This window comes from Sciurus carolinensis, chromosome 1 (genome assembly GCF_902686445.1).
Source record: "Sciurus carolinensis chromosome 1, mSciCar1.2, whole genome shotgun sequence".
Taxonomy (NCBI): Eukaryota; Metazoa; Chordata; class Mammalia; order Rodentia; family Sciuridae; genus Sciurus; species Sciurus carolinensis.
This window is the reverse complement of record NC_062213.1, coordinates 123,901,302-123,923,564: the sequence shown is the minus strand read 5'-3', so window position 1 is coordinate 123,923,564 and position 22,263 is coordinate 123,901,302. Positions and strand designations below refer to the sequence as shown.

The window sequence follows — 22,263 nt, the reverse complement described above, 5'->3', positions numbered from 1 at the left end:
TATGTTGATAAAATTTTGTTCCCCTTTCTTCAAAAGGCATCTAATTCACTTTACTGGGGGAAGTGCATTAAAAATGAAATGATTAAATATCATTTGGATAAGCACTGAAAGTTTCAAATCTTATTCCTACTTGCAAAATACATATAGAAGACTCAAGAAGTCATCAAGGAAAGAGGAGAAAATGTGGATCATGGAATTTGGTTTAAAAATGAAATATTTAATATTCAGACTAATGAAGGAAATGTTTCCTAATTTATAGAAACCACATATTTAAAATAATGCCTGTTTATAGTAAGTGATACATATTCTAACTAAAGTTTTCAAATAGAAAATCTTAAGTAGAAGCTTAGCTAAATAGTACCCCCATTAATTGATGATAGTTGTGTTTCATTATCTTAAACCTATTCCTATTTTGTAAAGGAGGTATAAAATAGTGGTCAAGACATGAGAATTTGGAACTAGAATTCATGGGTTCAAAATTCTCCTCTACCCCTTACTACAGATGATACTGAACACCTGCAAAATGAAGAAAATCATAGCACCTATATTCCTTCACAGTAGAAAATTTTAAATCAAATTATCTATATACTAATAAATCAAATAAATGAAAATTACCTCATGTGCAATAAGTGCCATATGGAATATTTGTTAAATTAAAACTAAAATATATTTGTGGGGATTTAAGTGAAAATTTCAGTCATGAATGTGTACCATGAAATGCTGATTCATTGGTTAATACCAATAGCAGCAATTCCTATGTATTTCAGGAGAGGAGAAATGATCAGATATTTGGAGAAGTCAAATGATCATGAATAGCACAAAATAGACATGTTTTGATATACTTTTTGTTCTCTGGGAATCACCCATTTGAAAGCCAATGTCAGATTAATCATGATAATTTTTTCAACAAATCTAATGTTCACCTCATTACTAAGAGATCTCATAGGAATAATAGGAATAATACCATATTGGTAATTTGTTTTTTACAAAACAAATACTGAATGTTCAATACTATTTTTGTAAAACACTTTGCCATATGGTTAAGTAAATGTTCTCTCTTCTGCAAGTGACAAAGCCTCAAATGAAACACTTTTGTCAATACTATGAAAGTCTGAATTTTCAGATTCTGAAAGGTCTGATGCTATGCAAAGCATTCACAATATTTTCTGAGAGCAGGTCTATTGCTACACCTATGCTCCTCAATGGCCAGGCCTATGTTGTGTTCATTGTATTATAGCTAGCACCTGCAGAATGCTTGGCTTAAATGAAAAATTTCAAAACTCTAAATAAACTCTAGAAAGCACATTGTGTGTGAAATTAGGCTTTCAGATAAACAAGGAATAAATTTTAGTATGTTTGTCCCATGCAATATTTTAAAGATAATTATACTAAAAATTATTCATTGCTATCTGAAATTCTTATTTCAGGGTGACCTGTATTATTATTTGCTAACTCTATTAAGTCTAATATAATCATTAAAATAAATTAAGGCTTATACTTCATTCAATTAATAGTTTATCGACAAGTATTTATTGCTTCATTAAATTATTAAATGATATATTGAATGCCTACCATGTGCCAGGAAAAATTCTATGCACTGGGAATTCAATAGCAAATAATACTGGTAAATTCTTATTTTGGGTAGCATTTATTTTAGTGAGAGATTAGGAAATCTGAAAAAAAAGTAAGTGAAATATTAAATTAGCAAGGAAGTTTCAGTTAATGATAAGTGTTAGGAAAAAATCAAACAAGATGATAGAGGATTAGATCAAAGATTACTCTAGATTGAGAGGTATGATATCATTAAATAATGAAAAGAAGCCTGCTATGCAAAATGTCAGGGAAAAACCATGAAAGAAAGTAGGAATTTCAAGTGCAAATGACCTGGGCATAAATGAACTTGACTGTGATAAGACAAGACTGAAGACTAGTTTGATTATAATGGGGCAAGGAGTTGGGACGTGGCGAAACTAGTACAAGAAGAATAAACAATGAAAGCAAGAGTCAAAACATGTAGAAACTTGCATTCCGTGGTATGGCACTTGGATTTTATTCAAGTAGAATGGGAATCACTAGAGTGGTTGAGATAGGGAGTGATACAAGCTGCTATATTTTTAGAAGACCCTTTGAGATGCTGTGTGGAAAATTGATGAGTGGGGTAGGAGACAAAGAGTGGCAAAGGAACACCAATTAGAAGGTAAGAGACAACATAGGCTCATAGCAGGCTGGTGGCAAAGGTGGATGAACTGGAGATATATTTTGAAGGTGAAAACCATAGAACTCATGAATCATTTATCTCTGTCCCAAACAGGAGTCATGAGAGAAGGAGAGAAACCCACCTCTTTCCTACTTGAAGATGTACTGATTCTATGTATGTCTTGTATGCAAGAGTAAATTGACCTTCTATGTCCTTTATTCTCAGTTGCCTATATTGGCATCATCTGTGGTTAGCCTCTATTTCCTTGAACTCACCGATGTCTTCAAACCTGTGCACTCTGGATTCAGTTGCTATGACCGGAGTCTTAGCATGCCGTATATTGAACCAACCCAAGAGGCAATTCCATTCCTCATGTTGCTTAGCTTGGCTTTTGCTGGACCTGCAATTACGGTAAGAATTGTTCCCCCATCCTCATCATTCTCTTTATCAGCCCTAGAAAACTAAAAAATGATCACATTGTGTAATAAATGAGTTTAAAACAAATAAAAGGTAAACTCTAAATCTCAGAACAGTTAGAGCATGTCTTTCATATATTTTGTCAACATCACGTCATTAATAAACTGCATGTAAGTATGTAGAAAACATCTAGGATATGTAGTAAACATTAGTTGATATTTAATGTTTACTAACTGTTGAAATAAATTAAGGTTTTCATAAATCATTATGAAAAAATCGTAAGTGGATAATTCTCCTTGAATAGCTATTATTGACATTTCTGAGGCACTTCTAAATAATGTGCCTTTCATGTGTTTATTTGCTAACTGAAGTCTGGAAAATTGGGAAAAAATCACATAACCAACAGATTTTTTTTTCTTAAAAGTGCATTTTGATATCATTTCCAGTTTCATTTTTATTAGATTAGCACTTTTTATTGATTATGAGCACTGAGTTTCAACTACTCAAATGAAGATGAAACTCAGATTCCTGGAGAGCACACTTGGAATAAGATACTTTAGTTTCAGAATAGGCATTTACAATTAAAAATATGGATCTACTGAAAATGAATTAAAAACATAGTTGTTTTTATGTGTTAATACATATCATGAATAACACACTTTTTATAAATTCTTTAATAAATAAAGTTTGTGAGACCTTTTTCACCATCTCTTCTGTCCCCAGACTCTCTAAAGGACCAAAAACATGTTTCAAGGGTAAATAATATCCATTCCTACTAGTAGAAACTCTTGTTTCACTTTAGTCATGAATGTCAGAGAAGTAATTATTAAAGTTGTATTTAGATGGAATTTTCATAAGATATTTTAATGAATTGGCTTATTCAGTTTCTATACATCAGCAGTTTTAGAAAACTGCATAAACCTTCTAAACTCCATATTTTCAAATAGCTATGACTTTGTTTAAAAAAATTTCTCCACATTAAATAATCATAATGTGATATTTACACTATAAATAAGTTACATAAAATATTCTCAGAAGATAAAATTGAAAATTTTTCACTGAACTTTAGTATCATACTCAAAAGCCTTCAAAACATTTTGTAAATTAATAAGTTATTTGAACTACAGTGACTCCAGAGTGATTAGGACTAAATTAATGATATCCTTGGAAGTAGCTGAGACTCTCAGAGAAACATTTTAAAGGGTGATGTGGCTCAGAATAATAGTATCTTTCTGTCATGTTTCTAAAAACTTTCAACAAAAATCCATATTATTTAGTCATTTGACCAGACAAGAAAGAATATTCTCTTTAAATCTATCACAACAGAAACCATTTCTCTTAATTGAGGTGTAGTGCCCAAATTTATTACAATTGGTATATTGGAAATAAAATACATAAAATACTACACAAATATTCATGACTATGCTAAAAGCTCTGTTGATATTTAATCATTTAAATAACTTGCCTTTTACATACCTTGAAGTTGTTGCTCACCAGGGTATCTTATCAAGTCACTTGGAAAGCAAATCTAATTGTGATGCTCCCTGCCAGGACCATTAATTTCAACTTGGTTCCTTTCCTGACATTGTTATATGTCCTGGGGACAATGACCTTGACCTCATCACTATGTCCCTGCTTCTGTTAACTCCCTAACTCCCCTCAACAAAATCTCAATATTCAGCTTAGGGATGCTTTCTAGGGGACTCAGGATCAAAGCTTACTTTCTGGAGTCCTAAGAAATGAGAGGGGAAACTGCCATGGCTCTCATGACCTGGGGATGCCAGTGCCAACTCCTGTGGAGTCTCTGTTGCACCACCATAGCTGTTGGACACCTCTTAATAGGAAAGGAAGCAAACTATGGAACTATTTGCATCCTGGGGCCCCGATGGTCCCCCATGTAACTTGAAAACCATAAGGTACTGCAGGATGTCAGTGATTCTTTTCTGTCACACTGATTTCACAGGTTTTGAGTAAACAACTGGGTGGTGAGACAAATTTTGATATTGCTGATACCAAACACCTTTTCACACCTTTCACTTCAAACATACCCTACTTCTAGATTCAATTCCAATTTCATTTTCCCTCTATTTTTGAGGACATTTCCCCAAACACATATTTTCTCTATGTTGATTCTAAGATGTCTGTAATCAGCTTGTTTTAGGATCAATTCTTTCTCTAATCTTCCCACATATGTTACCACTCTAACTCCCCCCACCGTTCCTGAAAATGAAAATAACAGATTCTAATCTCTGACTGTCAAGGATGCCATTTTCTTTTCATCTTTATGACTGCATAAAACTGTTCCAAAAAGCAGTTGCAGGGGAAGTAGGGAGGCAAGGGGAACCCTTCATTTCGAAATGACTTTTAGAGAAGACTGGTAGGCAGAGACTGGTTCACTCATTCAAATGAAAAGAAGAAAAAGCAAAACAAATAAACACATAAGCAGTATTCTTTAAAAGTATCTTCAGATGAACAGAAAAAAAGATCCACTGATTTTGATGTAGGCAATTAAGAATGAAACTTCTAGTGTTTGCTGCTCAAAAAATTTTTTTTTAAGGTTTGAGATGTATTTAAAGCTTACTTACCTTTGTGATGGCATACATGAAATTTAAAATGCCTTGGTGTCTGTGAAATTCATATTCTTATTTCTCCAAAATTGCCTTTAAGTTGGAGAATTTCATTCTTAACATTCAAGTTCATTAACTTTAGAGAGATCATCAAACATTCATTTTTGTTCAGATCCTTAGAGATTATTCCTAAGGAAAAAAAAACACACAAAATGTCTGTATTTATCACAAATCTTCATGAAATACAACTTTATTACATATTGTTAAAGGATAAATACATCTAATTTTGTAAGTGAATTATATTATAATTTTATTATAGTTCCTAGAGGCTAACTTTAGATCCAGGAGACCATACAACCAACATATAGTATATTAAATGTGTGGGGGCTCCTAAAATATATTCATTGGAAATCTAAACATTGAAGACACTATGACAAGCATTACAATGTTTTTGTTGATTTGCTTTATTTCACACAAAAAAGACATATTGGATTGTGAGTTTTCCTTATGGGGCTATTCCATGGGTGGGAGTCTAATAATAAAAAGCATATTATTTCCTCTCAACATCCTCCTTGGAAGAGAGTGACTACAGAACACCTGCCCAAAACCCATTCAAGATGTTTCACACACACACACACACACACACACACACACACACACACACGTTGCTTCTTTTCAGGCTTGAGTACGGAGCAAAACACACTGTTGTGAAATGATACTTGTCATAAACTGCTTTCTGTTTACAAATGACAACAGCAACAAATAACATTATTGTTAAGCCCAAATCCGGATTTCATATGCAACATGTCAGCATGCCATCCAAAAGGGGGAAGTAAGCTGGGGCCTTTGGAAATCCTGGGGCCTTTCTCCTCACCCCTAGAATTCTCTTTAAACCAGATTGAATCATTTTGAAAATTCATGCAATGGCATATAGATTGAGGTTAAATGAATACAAGTATGAAAAGAAAATTGATGTGTTCTTTAATGAGAGGGACAATTGGGTAATGTCAAAATACTGACAGAAACCTCTCTTCATATTTCATAATCAAGGCAAATAGCGTTGACCCGCCTTCTTGACATAGAAGTAAAAGCATATTCAAGCAACTAAAATAAAACTGCTGAATTCTCAAGGTCACTTGAGATAATGACTGTTGTGTTGTATAATAAGACACATTTCCCCAATGGCACTGTACCAATAAATTCTTCAGTAACTTAGTATTCATGCAAATTATTACACATAATTGAAAAGAGAAAAACAAAATTATTCACAAAATTGTTATGGAAGAAGTGAAAATTAAATCAATCTCTTTTAACCATACAACAGTGCCTTTCAAGTAGTTAATTTTCTTGCAATGATAAGTTTGAGATGACCATGATACTGCTCCCTGTGAGCAGTGAATGACATCACATCTATCTACATAGACATTTGGGCACTGCTACAGGATGGTGTTTGTCAAGAAGTACAAATGGCTAACTTAATGCTAATTATTTTAAATAAATGTCTTTGATTTTGTCCATACTGATTGGCCTCAAAGGAGTTTGTCATACTATATGATTATCATATGCATGAAATTGGCAGGGTTCCTTTAAAATAATTATTTTTAAAAAGATTTTTTTTACAAACTAATATTCTTTTTAATGGTACATACAGCACATTACATACAGAGCTAAGTATAGCAATTTGAACATTTGAAAGAGAAGGTCATAGGCTTACTGCCATTATAGTGTCATTTAAAAACCATGCACTGTAATTTTAAATACTTCATAAAATAAATAACTGGTAATGAGAACTGGGAAAGGTCCCCTGGAAAATCTAACTCCTAACCATAGTTCTAGCTCTGACTTTGGTTTAAATCACATGACAGGATCTCTTGTAGCTGAGATATAGTTGGTATGTCATGAAACCCTACTTCTTTCAGCTTCGTACACTTACACTAATCTACGTAATTTCACAATTTCTTACACTATTTGAAATTTTTGCATAAATATAACTCATAAATTCAAATCTTGTTTTAATTGTGCAGAATAGATAACAACTCAAATGTATGGTGTAGTTAGCAAAACTGAGTCTCATGGTCAAAGTCACAAACACAAATCTTGCAGTGCCAGGCACTATGCTAGGCAGTAAGGATAAAAAGTAACTAAAATGATTCTTACCTCTGAGTGTTGTAGTGTAGTGAGATACAATCAAATGAACAATTAAAGTGCTCTTGAATAAAGCTGTCCTAGAGAAAAGGACCAGGTGTAAAGGGAGCCACATAGAAGGAGATATAATTCAATTTAGGGTACAGTAAAAGGGTTCACGAAAAACCTCCTGAAAGAAATTATGGATAAGTAACATTGAGTTCCTTCACAGATCTCCTGTGTCCTAAAATTCTGTAGCAAAGTGCATCATTTCTTGCTTTAAGATGGTCCTAATGCTATGATATGGTTCTCTCCCTTGTAAACACATTGTCTCAATGACTTATACCTAGAAAATACCACGGGCTTACCTAGATTCTCTTATAATCTCCTTTCTCTAATAAAATAACCACTAGCCATTTGTGCTATTTCAAGTTTAAATACATTACATTTTCAAAAATGTATTATAATACAAGGAAATAAAATTAAGTACTCAGCTCCTTTGCAGTAGCTACATTTCATATCTCCAAGACAGCTACATGTGAGTAGTGGTTACCATATCAGAGAGTAAAAAACATAGTTTAAATCTTGCAGAAATTTTTATGGGAGAGTTATGCTCTAGATAGTTCCTTTTCACATTCACATGGGCTTTTCATGGACTGGTCCTTCTGCTAAAGTCCAATTTGGTTTATTAACTTAATCTGCTACTAAAGTAACCTGGATTGGGGCTACAGTTATGACTCAGTGGTAGAGGATTTGCCTAGCATGTGTGAGGCACTGGACTCGAACCTCAGTACTACATAAAAAAAAAATAAATAAATGAATAAATAAATAAATAAATAAGTGAATAAAGGTACTATGTCTACAACTTAAAAAAATTTTTTTTAAAAAAATCTGGTTCCAAATTCTGGTGCTTGTTTTACCCTCCCCATTCATCTTCTTTTCACAATTTTAGGAATGAAAGGTGAAGGCTCTAAGAGTTAGGGCAGAATCAGCCACCCTGTGATTAATTGAGTAGGTATCCCAAGATATGGTTGGGCAAAGTGTTAAAGCCAAATGGCAGCAGCCACATTGAAATGCCAGGATGCTCTCACACCCCTGAGCAGTGCACAGGAGGACAGACGATCCAGCCAAATCTCCTCACAGTGCCCTGATTGCTTTCTTCTCATCATTTGCTCAGATACCCAGGAGAAATGGTTTATTCTGCTCAAGCTTTTAAGAAGACTACATCTTTGCTTTGTTGAACCAATGATGTGTTGAGATGACATGTAATTCTTCTGTACTTGTTGTATAACAAATATCAACTCTCCTTTCCTGAATGCCCTTTGGTTTTTGCAGATTATGGTAGGAGAAGGAATTCTCTACTGTTGCCTGTCCAAAAGAAGGAATGGAGTTGGCCTGGAACCTAACATTAACGCCGGAGGCTGCAACTTCAACTCTTTTCTTAGAAGAGCTGTCAGATTTGTTGGTGGGTGTGGGGAGTCACAAAGAAAGGAAATGCTTTTTCAAATAGAAATGTTATATTTAATTACAGATATTAAGTCTCTAAAGCTATAATTTAGATGTATAATTTAAGTACATGATGTGTTGTACATTATACAAGAAACTTAAAACACCAAAACTTAGGCTATCTGCAATCTATTATTTACACTTATGGTCCTTGTTTGGAGAGTTAACATACCATGTGTTTCAGTGTAATTTTTTTTTTTTCTTACCTCAGGTTGAAGCATGAATTTACTTTAGAATAGTTTCACTGAATGTGTGTTCAGTTCTGTTTTTTGTTTGTTTGTTTTTTAAATGGAGAAAAAATGTGAGCAGCCCAGTGCAAAAAACTCTTCAGAAGTTTACTCACATCCGTGATTCCACTTCTTGGAGTGTGTTCATCCAGAAGTTACTGCATGTGGAAATGTCAAAATGTTACCATAGTACACTGCATCATGGCTATTTTTCCTGGGTTGTAATCTCTGACTTTCCTTCTTGTTTTTTCTATGAGACCTGTAGGAACTCTATAGGCCTGGTTAAGCAGCATCTGGAATCAAATCAATTTCTAAATTATCATCTCTTCTAAATTAGCACAAGGCCATATGAATGTAGTTTGAGTCATCAGCCTCTTTTTGTTTTTATAACAGAGTTAAGTAACCACCTACAATATATCACACCAACCTAAATGCTTTATATTCACTCCAAGAAAGTCAGTAAAAGTTATTTTACTTATTACATCTCAACTCAAAGGAATAGGTAACTATATTTAATATCTAGTAGATAATTAAATGCAATCTTTTCTGCTAATGACAGGAAATATCTGATCTAAACCATTTCCTAACATCTGCTCCTCTAAGCATCAGATCGAGATGGTAAGAAAACAATAGGTTCTTAGCAGGATCCAAGGCAAGGAAATAAAACTCCAGGATAGATAGCTGATCTCAGAGAGAAACTTCCCTAACATACCCAACTGCTGTGGAAAAAGGGGCATTTACCTTCTCTGGAATGCTATCAACAACCCCCACCTCTGTATACCTGAAGAATTTTCATTTTCCAAAGGTATAAGTAGTTTTCCTGTCTTATTTGGACTCTTCACCAAGTCCTTGCATATTTCTAGGAATTAAATGGTGGAAGTAAAGTTTCTGTGTTGTGAATCCCAGGTGTGTGGGCAGAGAAGGAATTGAAAGAGTGTTAGTTCAATGACATTAAACAGGCAAGAAAAATACAAAACAGGGTAATGTGCAAGCCAGGGCTCTTGGTCTGGAGGTGGCTAGTGAAGAATTACCCAGATGCCTTCCATAAGGATTTCTGAGTAACTCATGAGTCAGAATCCAGGCAATCAAGTAAGAATGAATTCAGGGAATCAAGAGAATCTGTAAGGAGTGAGTCACTTCCAGGTCATGTGTACCTAAGCACAGAGCAAGACTCTCAAGGACAAGGACAAGCAAGCTACCTCAAGAAGGCAAAGAGTTTGCATGTCCAAGCATGCATCAGGATGACAAAAAAGACAGAATTTTGGTAGGAGATATAAGAACATCATCCCCAGATTCCAAACACTCAGGGGGGCTCTCACAGCTGTGTTCCTAGGCTATGATTGTTTTTTCCATAACAGAACCTGCAAACCTCTTCTCTGTTTAATTAGCATTTCTATCATGACTACAGGAAATGAGAATGGATTTGGTAGGGTTTGGTTAACTGTTGGCTAGAGTTATGGACCACAAGAAGAAAGCCCTGGCAGCATAAACAAAATGCCTAGCAAGTTTTAAATTATTTCTATATTTTTAATTCATTCTTCCAACTTAATCCCTCTCAATTCACACAGTTGGTCACCTTAATGTGTTCCAGGTATTTGACAAGTGACCTATGGTAGATAATGTTAAGGAATGGCCCTATTTAACAAAACTGACAAAAGTGCCTTAAATTACTACCTTGTAAATATTCATTTTGCCCTTTGTATCTGTTGAGAAATTTAGAAATTTTCTCTACTATTTTCTCAAAATTAACCTAGGTAAAATGATGATGACAAGAGATTTTGAGGTCTCCATGTTAAGGTGCGGTAAGCACGATTGAAGCTGATACACTATTGGCACTGTCCGCCAACTTGATAACAGCTTTTTTTCATTTTGCTTATAGGTGTTCATGTCTTTGGACTATGCTCTACAGCTCTCATTACAGATATCATACAACTGTCCACAGGATATCAGGCACCTTACTTTCTGACTGTGTGCAAGCCAAACTATACCTCTCTGAATGTATCTTGCAAAGAAAATTCCTACATTGTGGAAGATATTTGCTCAGGATCTGACCTTACCGTTATCAACAGTGGCAGGTTAGAAACAGAGATTAAGAACATTGCATGTCAATGTTTTCATTATTCAGTAATTGCTTGGGGTTCCATCTTAAGCATGATTTTTCAGTCATAACGATTTGATTTTATGTTTTCCCCCCAATTTAGCAATCTCTTCAGTGTCTATAACAGAAATCCATTGGTAGTTCATTCCAAATCCCTCTGGTAGTCTCCAGATTTCGGCATTATAATCTCATTTCTAGTCTTCATATCACAGCATTCCAATCACACTTTATGACTGGAATGACCTAAAAGAAAAATGTTACTCATTTTGGTTTTAGGTTACCACAATTGGTTTATTTTAGGATATTTATGGCTAGTTATGGCTTATAATCAATATATGTCCTACACTGGCTTAAGCAGAACACTAAACAAATATGGTAGTAAATATCTACCTCATATCTTTTGTCCAAAGAATAATGAATTTTCACTTTGGTTGAGTTTGGAATTTGTTTTCTTTGAATAAACACAGAAAATCTAAATAGCTTCTGGTCTTACATTTCAGAAAATAAGGAACAGGAAAACAAGAAACTATTAATGCTTAATTTTTTTTCAATCAATAAAGGAAAAATAAACTTTTATGACAAGTGGAAGTACCTAAGAGACTTAAAAGAAAGAAATTATAAAGAAATATGGGCAACAAATGATTATAATAAATTTGGACTTATCATTCAATGACTTCTCAAAAATCTATTGAAGAATGAAAAATATGTTAAGTAAACTTGAAGAATCGGAACCCAATATTTTGTGATATACATTCAAGTTGTCATGGACTGTTCAATAATCAAGACCTGTCCTCAATGATCCCTCAGTCCTATTATATTATCTCATCCATGTTGAATAATGAGAACCAAATAATTAGGGTAACACTAATATATGTGAATTTTATTTTTCTCAATTTTTAACCCATTGCAAAAAAAGTCTTTTTAGACAATCCTTTTCAGTTGTCTCTTCCACTCTCCTGCCTTCCAACACTCCAATCTTGCTCCTTCAATTGTTTAACTGAATAAAAAGCTCAGAGATTCTTGAGATGATAACTATTTTAAAGTGGACTATACAGAGAAATATGTTAAAAATAGACTTTTCTTATGCTCTCCAGAGTATAAAAGATCTATTGCTGTGAGAAAATACACTTGTCTTTTTACAGTTTGATGTAAATTAAGCTACATATTTAGGATCATATGAAAGTTTTAAAGCTTTAAAGCTCTAGGTTTATAAACTATTACTTTAACATGATTCTAATAGTGAAGAACAATTATCCAGTTTTCCTATCCATTTCTACTTTCCAACATCATTTCAATGGTGAACTCAAGAAGTCCCTTGTCAAGCTAATTACTTATTAATACTGGAAAGCATATCCCTAGTATTCTTTAACACTAAGGATGATTAGCAGTGGTTATTTTTTAATTTCTGGGTTTCCCACAGAAAACTACACATAAAGTTACATTTGTTGTCTTGACGCTTAAGTTGAACATTTTAACCACCCAGTGTTGAGATGATTGCTAACAGTGTATCTGAGCTAAAAGGCATAACTGGACTGTCTTCCTTTGACAGAAAGTCGTTCCCTTCTCAACACGCGACCCTCGCTGCCTTTGCAGCTGTGTACGTTTCGGTAAGTAACTGGTTCTTTTGCATTAACTTGTGTCCTGTAGAAAATCAGAGGAGGAATCACTGTCTCTAGGTGACTAATTAGTTCATAAACTTGAACAGTGTGTCCTTTCAATAAAGTGGCATCAAAAGCAGGAATCAAAAGCTACTATAAAAAAATGGTAATTTTTTTTCTAAAGTTATAGTATCTGTTTATCCCTGTATCCTTTCAATGTAATATTATACTTTGTTGGAAGGGTATTGTAAAATACATGAATATTAAAAACACTGAAAGAATTTTATACAAACACACACAATTTTCAATATTTATGTAACAATGATGAGTTCTAGGTCAGTGTAAATTTGATAATGTTGTGCAATGAATAGTCATTGTAGTCCATGAAGTCTTTTGTTTGGAAAATGGACTGTAATTATGTGATGACTAACATGGAGATTAAATCATTATCTGACTAATTCTACTGCCACATTTTTTTTCAGACTTCCATGTAATTAAATGAGAGATTTGTTATTTATTTGATGAATTTTGTCATGCATTTCCTTTCTTATCCAGTAGAGAATAGCCATAGCAGAAGGATAGTAAGATTGATGTCAGGTGTATCAGTTAGACTTGTAACTTTTTATTTGATTAGAATTTTCTAATAAAATAGGTATTCAAACATACTTAACCCATTTCTTTCATTTTTAAGATGTACTTCAATTCCACATTAACGGATTCCTCTAAGCTCCTGAAACCCCTCTTGGTCTTCACATTTATCATCTGTGGAATCATCTGCGGGCTAACACGGATAACACAGTATAAGAACCATCCTGTTGATGTCTATTGTGGTTTTTTAATTGGAGGAGGCATTGCACTGTATTTGGTAAATAATTTATTATTTTTGTTGAGCTCAGTTTAAATGGAAAACCATGCATACCATATTTTGCACTATAATAATTTACTTAACAATATTTTGTATTCCTGAGAAAAACCTTGGACTGTGTCTCCGTTCTAAGTCAAACTACACATTCCTCTTTCAGTAAAATCATTTATTGAACTCTTTATTCTGAGCCAGAAGTTGTGATTTAAGAAGAATTTTATCTTTACAACAATGAAATATACTATTATTATTAATTTAACTTTACAGATGAGAAAAGTGAATATTTGTGAAAGTGAGAGTTTATGCAAGTGAAGTGCCCAATAACACAGATGTTGGCACCTAAATATAACTATGTTCCAACAGTAAAATCTTTAATAGTATGTTACTTTCAAACCTGATCTTCAAGATAAATATCTGCAGCATAGGAAAACAGATTATCCATTTCACTTGTTCATTCATTCATTCATCCATTCATTCATTTTTCATTTATTCAATAGTCACTCTTTCCTAGCACTGTGATAAATGTGAAAACAGTGAAAAATAAGAGGTTTTCTTTAGAAATCTACAATATAAAGACTAACATTAGCAATATGTTAAATGATGTAATAAAGTGTAAATGAAGCCCTTTGGGAATGGCAAACTGTCTAAGGAGCATGAAGAAGTTTTCACAGAAATGATGTATTTTTATTATTAAAAATTAGAGTTTCTTAGAGTAAGGAAGGGAAGAGGACAGTCAGAAGAAGAAATTACATCTGCAAGGAGATGGCCATGTGAAAGAGTGGAGGGTGAGGAAACAGGAGGAATGAGAGATAAGGACCAGATTTATAGCTTGGAAGAATGGACTAATGGTGACTTCATTAGCAGAACAGGTAAATGACAGAGGAAACAGGTTGGTGAGGCAAAGGGGAGTTGATGAGTTCAATTTAATCCATAGGCACTTGAACAGTTGTGTCTGAGGTTTAAAAGAACAATCAGTACTGAGATTTGTAAATATTGGACGTTATTGGTAGAAGTATCACATAGTCATTTTGGGCATATAAAATTGCCAGATCATAAGAATAAAAGAAGTCAGGGACTATCAATATACAAGTAACATGCAGAACAAAAGTCAATAATGAAGGAAACTGAGAGGACCTGGCGGAGAATAAAAATTAGTTGTCTGTAGCAGCAGTTCTCAATCATGTGGTCTTAGTGCACTTGAGAATAGACAAGAAAATGATTACAAAAAATAATAAAAGTACTGAAGTGTGCAATGATTTACATTCCAGTGTTGTAAACCAGTACAGTCAAGATTTTTACTTTAAATCTGATTCTGTGTGGAGGAGAAAGGAATCACATTAAAATTAGTGTGCCAGAAATGGTGCATAAGCCACAGGAGTGTTGACTGGCAATGAGTGTAATGATAGGAGTAAAGAGGCTGAGAACTGCCACTCTCTAGTTTATACATTGCCTTTGCACTGGTGTAAGTGTCCTGAATTAGCATGGGATTTACAGATCAAAAAATTGGGAGTAAATTTCAACTTTACTGAAATTTGCTCAATAGCCTCTTAGAAGCCCATTTCTTCACCTATAAAATGAAGATAATAACTTTTTGCCTCATAAAAATAAAAAGAATTTTTAAAATGAGATCATCCTGGGCACTGGATATTGGATAACATAGTAAGAGCTTACTGTCCAGTGGAGGAGTTACCCAAGCTTACAAGTTTAAATACAATCAATAGAACATTGGGTCACTCATTCTGGTGAGTTGTAATGGTAACAGTTTAGACAGATATTATTTAAGAGGATTTTAACCAGAAACTAGAATAGCTGCAGAAGCTTGACTTTATTCTATTCCTGTTTGTACCCCATGCCCTGAAATTGGAAATTTATCAGCTCTAAGTTCATGATGTTTTGCATTGTAAATATTCTACAAAATGTTAAATTCATGAAATTCCATCGTTTAGACTTGAAAGGCAGATAGTGGTTACCTTCTGTTGAAATGAGCACACAAGTAGATGTCTGCGGCTTGATCTTAAAAGCATCTCAAAATCACAAAACCCAGTAGAGGTTAAATCTACTATATGTAAAAAAGTAATAACTTTGAACTATTAGTTCTTTCCAAATCTAAAACAAACAAAAAGATTGACAGACAAAATATGAAGACACAATGAAGTAAAATTTGGCTCAACCTGAGAACAGTAGTGCTAACTTAATCAAGATTCCCCCACTGAAGATTCAAAGGTAAATATGGAAGGAACATGGGTCTACCAGTCTGGCAGTGGTTTCTGCTCTCCTTGCTGAGTACACCCTGTACAATGATGAACAGGCAAGGCCTAACTCAATGTGAGTTGTGACAATACATGTCTCTGTCAAAACCTGATATGATGTTTATGAATGATCCATTGTTCTATATTTTCTGCAATTCTTCTGCTTTTGGACATAAGGTATGATTGAAAATGGAAAGCAAAATAAATCATTTAAATCTTTTAAGGTGTCACTCAACAGGGAAGTTCCTAAATCCAGAAAAATGAATTGCTTTGAAAGATAGAACAAAATGTCCTTATTTCTTTCACTGTCTCTTTCTTCTCAGAAGTACAAAGGGTAAATGTCAAAAACATCCAGCAGGATGAAAACAGAAATGGGGCCTGTATTTCTGCACAATTAGTTAAGTTACTTAGGATAGAGCTTACTATTTTCCCAAATAATTGTCCTGTTCATTTGTGTTTAAAAAAAAAAAAAAAATTCTTCCTTGTAGCACATACCTTATTCATGCATGTCATAGGGGAAACAGCAAGTATGTGTTCTAGTGCATGATATTTATGGTTTTGCCTTGAACTAGGGCCTGTATGCTGTGGGGAATTTTCTGCCTAGTGAAGAGAGTATGTTTCAGCACAGAGAAGCCCTCCGGTCTCTGACAGATCTCAATCAGGACCCCAGCCGGGTTCTGTCCGCTAAAAACGGCAGCAGCAGTGATGGAATCGCTCACACAGAGGGCATCCTCAACCGAAACCACCGAGATGCGAGCTCCTTAACAAACCTCAAAAGGGCAAACGCTGACGTGGAAATCATCACTCCACGGAGCCCCATGGGGAAGGAGAACATGGTTACCTTCAGCAATACCCTGCCGAGAGCCAACACGCCCTCTGTGGAAGATCCTGTCAGAAGAAACGCGAGCATTCATGCCTCTATGGATTCAGCTCGATCCAAGCAGCTCCTCACCCAGTGGAAGAATAAGAATGAGAGTCGGAAGATGTCCCTGCAAGTTATGGAGACTGAGCCCGGGCAGTCGCCCCCCAGATCCATAGAAATGAGGTCAAGTTCAGAGCCATCCAGGGTAGGGGTGAATGGCGACCACCACGGTCCTGGCAATCAGTACCTCAAGATCCAGCCTGGCACTGTCCCCGGGTGCAACAACAACATGCCTGGAGGCCCAAGAGTGTCCATCCAGTCCCGCCCTGGCTCCTCACAGCTGGTGCACATCCCTGAGGAGACCCAAGAAAACATAAGTACCTCCCCCAAGAGTAGCTCTGCTCGGGCCAAGTGGTTGAAGGCAGCTGAGAAGACCGTGGCCTGTAACAGAAGCAACAGTCAGCCTCGAATCATGCAAGTGATAGCCATGTCCAAGCAGCAGGGTGTTCTCCAGAGTAGCCCCAAGAACACCGAAGGCAGCACGGTCTCCTGCACCGGATCCATCCGCTACAAAACCTTGACAGACCACGAGCCCAGTGGGATCGTGAGGGTCGAGGCTCACCCGGAGAACAACAGGCCCATCATACAGATCCCGTCCACCGAAGGCGAAGGCAGTGGCTCCTGGAAATGGAAGGCTCCTGAAAAGGGCAGCCTTCGCCAAACTTATGAGCTCAACGATCTCAACAGGGACTCAGAAAGCTGTGAGTCCCTGAAAGACAGTTTTGGTTCTGGAGATCGCAAGAGAAGCAACATTGATAATAATGAGCATCACCACCACGGGATCACCACCATCCGTGTCACCCCAGTGGAGGGCAGTGAAATTGGCTCAGAGACGCTGTCCATTTCTTCCTCTCGCGACTCCACCCTTCGGAGAAAGGGCAACATCATTTTAATCCCTGAAAGAAGCAACAGCCCGGAAAACACTAGAAATATCTTCTACAAAGGAACCTCCCCCACACGGGCTTATAAGGATTGAATGATGGTCGTTTGATCATTTGGGCGATTCCCAAAAGATCGCGTTTTTGTTCTACCTGCTCCTGAGGATTAGAAGGCCTTCTCGCCAAACTAGATAGTTCAACATCCGCACGGAACTCCATAAATCATGAGAACTACTACGCTAAATGTAGATTTTACATCAGGGGGAGGGAAAAGCACAATGCAAGAACCTAACTAATGTGATAATGTAAAGTTTTCTTAAGACCTGTCATCAGATTCAAAAGGTTTTGCAGAGGGCAGTATTAAAAGAAAGTGGTTTCCTTCTATGTATACTATTTTACTTCCTGAATGTGCCAACATTGGGGATTTTTCTTTATAATTAGCTGTGGGAATCCAGAACACACAGGTTTTCTCTACAGCAGAGGCCATGCAGTATTATATATTCATTTTGCAGAATCTGCACCTAGAGCTCAATATGGGTGGTGCTGATTATTATAGTACATGTACCATGTAAACTCTCAAACTCTATTTAGCTGTGAAATAGTGGTGTGCAATTCCTTGTCAAAGAAATGCTACTTTATTAAGAAGACGCTGGCTCCTTTGTGTTAGAATAGGATAACCGCAGCTTTCCTGTAGTGGCTCTCACAGTCAGAAAATGGAAGGTTTATGTGCATTTCTTCAAAATTATGCTTTCTTCAACATCAAAACTTGTGTAGAAATATTTTCGGTGAAAGGGAGCAAGTAGTTAGTACTTTTCTGCATAGTTTTTCTGCTGCTTTTTATTTACGCACAGATATTGCTAACGAAGAATCTGATTTTTAGTGAATAAATCTGCATAATTTAAAAATATATACATTGTTTTAGAGAATCTTTTGAACTTGTTGAGTTTATATTTTGCATTTTATGGCTCTTAAGTTATTAATTTTATTTGATGTTATATGTTTTCCTGCTCTAAAATTGAAAATAATTGACATTCCTTCAGCAAAATAGACTGCTATGAAGTTATAAACAAGAAATCTGAGCCAAAACTTGACATTGTGGGTTATCTTGCCAGAAATGTTGGTCAAATCTATCCTTATGTGTCTCCAACCAGCTGGCTTAGGTCGTCATCTTAATAATTCCAAAATTCCATTTTGTCCTAGATTATTAACATTTTCCAATATCCTGATGACCAATAATCTCAAGCCACAGTAGTTGGATTTTACCCTCTTCCCTAAAATAGTTTTGTTTTGGACACCAACAGGAAGAATCTGGAAAAAAATAAAGCAAATTAATAAGTGAAAGTATCTTACTATATAAATAAAGAATGTATTTCTTTAAAATATCTGAAGGCACAGCTTTAATGCTTAACATGCGGCCAACAGATTTGCTACCTATCTTGAATTAAGCCTTGAGCCTAAATCAAAGGAAACCAATACTATCAGTAACAAGAAGATGAAAACAAAATATTCTGAAGTGTTTTCCAAGTTAAATATTTAAGGTATGAAGAAATATTTGGTTCTTGGAATTCAGTATTAAACCTTTTTTACACCATTTCTGAAGAATTCTAATGTACAACTGATGATTGCCAAGAGCATAAAAGGAAACAACAGAGCTGGTTGATCTGATCTCAGCTCAGGTTTCATTGAGAACGTGAGTTGTTCAGAGATGACTATTATCGTATCATATCAGCTTCTACATGAAAAGGGCAGAGCTTTCTAGAAATACCAATCTCCTAAAGCATTAGGAATTTAGCTGAAACCAGCAGAATTGTAAACCCTGGCAATAAAATACAGACTCAACCATGTCCCTTCTGGCAATTTCCTTCTCAGAGAGAGAAGTGGGAGTAAAATGCTGCCTTCCCCACTTCTTACCATCACCACCATCACGACATTCCTTCTGGCTGGTGCCAGCGTGCAGAGGGGAAGGTGGACTGGTTCTAGTACTCTGAAGAAGAAATAAGCTGCAGCATTTCAGGTGCAGATGATATTTCCTAATCTTTCCTATTTCTTAACAAAAGATTTTAAAGTACTTCTCTAGTCATTGAATTTTTTTTCTTTACATAATATTGATATATTCTTTTTCTACTCAAAGTGCCAAAGGCTACAGTTTTTAATGACTTAACAAATTGTACCACATTGTTAAGGAAATATAATGATAGACACTAGAACTCAGACCTCTGCATGTATATTTGATAACACATCTTTTGTAAAAAAAAAAGATTACAAAAAAATTTGTTTACATTCCACTGGTACCTTAATTTAAAATAAATCAGACTAACAGGTGGTATCTCTTCTTAGTGTTCTATTTATCTTATTTGCTAATGGGAGCACTTCTTCCTTTGTTAGGCTGTGCTTTATTGATAAAAATCAAGTATTGAATAAAGAGAGTTAATTATCTTTTTAAAGTAAATAAAATTATGAATATATATAATATATATATAAAGTATTGTGTTTAATAAAATGTTATGCAATGTTTTCCAAACTGATAAAGTTTGTAAAGTGCTATAAATGTATTTTGTTAATTACAGATCAGAGCTATTGTGTGAGTATATTGTGCTAACATCATAGAAATAAAGATTAGATTTCTTCATCAAAATTGGAGTGATTTGGTTTTTACTTCAGACAAAGTATGAATGGATATTAATTTAGCTGACAGGAAAACTGCTGAGGAAATAAGAATGTATCTGAATTGATTAAATTTGCAATTATTTAGAAGAAAGAATTGCACTAAGAAGAGTTTGTCAAACTACAACACATTTCCTTTTTTCAAATTTTTATTTTGTGCTTATCAAAGGAATTCTATTTATTTAAACATCAACCTTTTCTATGCTATGATGTTGTTGATGTTATAGCATATAAAAAAGAAAATATGAGAGTCCGGGTCAAACACTCTGAATCAATTTTTGACTAAGAATAGTTGATGTGCATATTTCCCTAAACATTAATATCCATTGTGCAACTTTTCTTGAAAAATTGCTTCACTATTAGCTCCAGACTTTTCTTCCCATCCATTAGCATCCATTCTATGAGCTTTACTACTGATAACTTCAACATCTCATTAGAAGGTATTAGCACAAGTTTCTAGACCATGACAAGGATTTTACACTTTCATCAAATTATTCTTAAATGGTATGTTGAATGCAACACAAAGCTACACTTGTCCAGGAATGCCAAGTTTGTGCAACTGTCCAATAGCAATTGAGTTTATGAAGACCAAGCAATTACATCACTATTGCTGCTTAGCCAATAGCATTTATAAGCTGCTGTTAATTATAGGAAATATCCTGATTTTAAAGAATTTAACAAGTGAAAAAACCATATGTGTCACATAATGTTTGAAATAAACTATTAAGCTTCCCTGTTTTTTTTTTTCATCTCTAAAATTAGGACATTCAGCTATATTATCCTTTCTAAAGTATATCCAAAGCCCCTTCTGCATTTCTATGAATTAGTATTACATATGTTATCCAGTGAACACAACTACTGATAAGAAAATAAAAATAATCTACTTGCCTAAAATTACTAAATAGTATTCTCTTTTTTGATCACAAGTTTAATAGAAGCAAACTGACTTAGGTTGCTAAGCCTGTCAGCCATTTTACCACATAATATATAAAAATAAGTGACTTATAAACCTGCATCTCTCACTTCAGAACCTTTCTCATGAGGAATAAGGTAACCATAATTCTGGGGTATGTACCTAAGAAGCCATCATTAGGGACTATGTCATTTCTGTCTCATACAGGTTAAGTCTTTGTTTGATGTATTTGGGTCATTTCATATTACAACTCAAAGGGAATATAGAAATTGATGCAAAATTTAGAGCATAATTTAAATAAAAATATCACTGAAAGAAAGAAAAAGGAATTAAGATGGTTTAATCTAGGAGGAAACCATGACCTGCAAGATGGGGAATGACCTGCTCATGAGTGAATACTCTAGTTCCTCTGCTTGTTCAATGTGTTGTTTACCTTTATTCTGCAGAAATCCTTAAAAATGCTCTAGAATCAAATGTTACAGTTTGGAGATAACATAGATTTCAGTAATAGCGTATGGATTATGCTAGTAAAATCTAATTATAGGAAATCTTCAGTGATCATACTCCCTGGATGCAAGAAAATATCTAGATGAGGCATTTAATATAGAAATACTTTATTTCATTGCCCAGTTATTAGTCAGAGTCCCTAGTTGTGTGTAGTGTTGCATCACAGCCCATGATAGGTAGAGAACTCAGTGCGGCTATGGTTCTGCAACTCAATCTATTTGAGAGACTTGCTGAACATCCATTTAATCTCTTACACCTCCTACCTTAAGATTATTAGTCACTATCTTTAAGAAAACTCACCAAAATTCTAAATCCTAAAAGTAGTACAACTGACATTTAAATGAATGATTTTGAAGAAGAAAATATATAATAATTGTATTCATACAAAATCTGCTTTTCTCTTAAGTACTTCAGGATGCTTTGTAAGGCAGTACTGGCTGAGGTATTCTCTGTACTTGGAAACTTCCCCCCTCACCCAACTATTTTTACTTATACACTTTGTCTGTGACATCTTGAAAAGGTAGTGATCTTTAG

General features: G+C 34.9%; 1 protein-coding gene across 1 annotated transcript in view; it reads left to right on the top strand.

The window, feature by feature from the left end:
- The window catches only part of Plppr4 (phospholipid phosphatase related 4), a 39,710-nt gene extending 19,499 nt beyond the window's left edge, over nucleotides 1-20,211 (top strand). The window contains exons 2-7 of the mRNA XM_047557920.1: nucleotides 2,423-2,608; nucleotides 8,641-8,770; nucleotides 10,918-11,113; nucleotides 12,686-12,743; nucleotides 13,426-13,599; nucleotides 16,418-20,211. Of these exons, the coding sequence (XP_047413876.1) occupies nucleotides 2,423-2,608; nucleotides 8,641-8,770; nucleotides 10,918-11,113; nucleotides 12,686-12,743; nucleotides 13,426-13,599; nucleotides 16,418-17,743 (2,070 nt within the window). The 3' untranslated portion in view covers nucleotides 17,744-20,211. The remainder of the gene's footprint in view (nucleotides 1-2,422; nucleotides 2,609-8,640; nucleotides 8,771-10,917; nucleotides 11,114-12,685; nucleotides 12,744-13,425; nucleotides 13,600-16,417) is intronic.
- The last annotated feature ends 2,052 nt before the right edge of the window (nucleotides 20,212-22,263 follow it).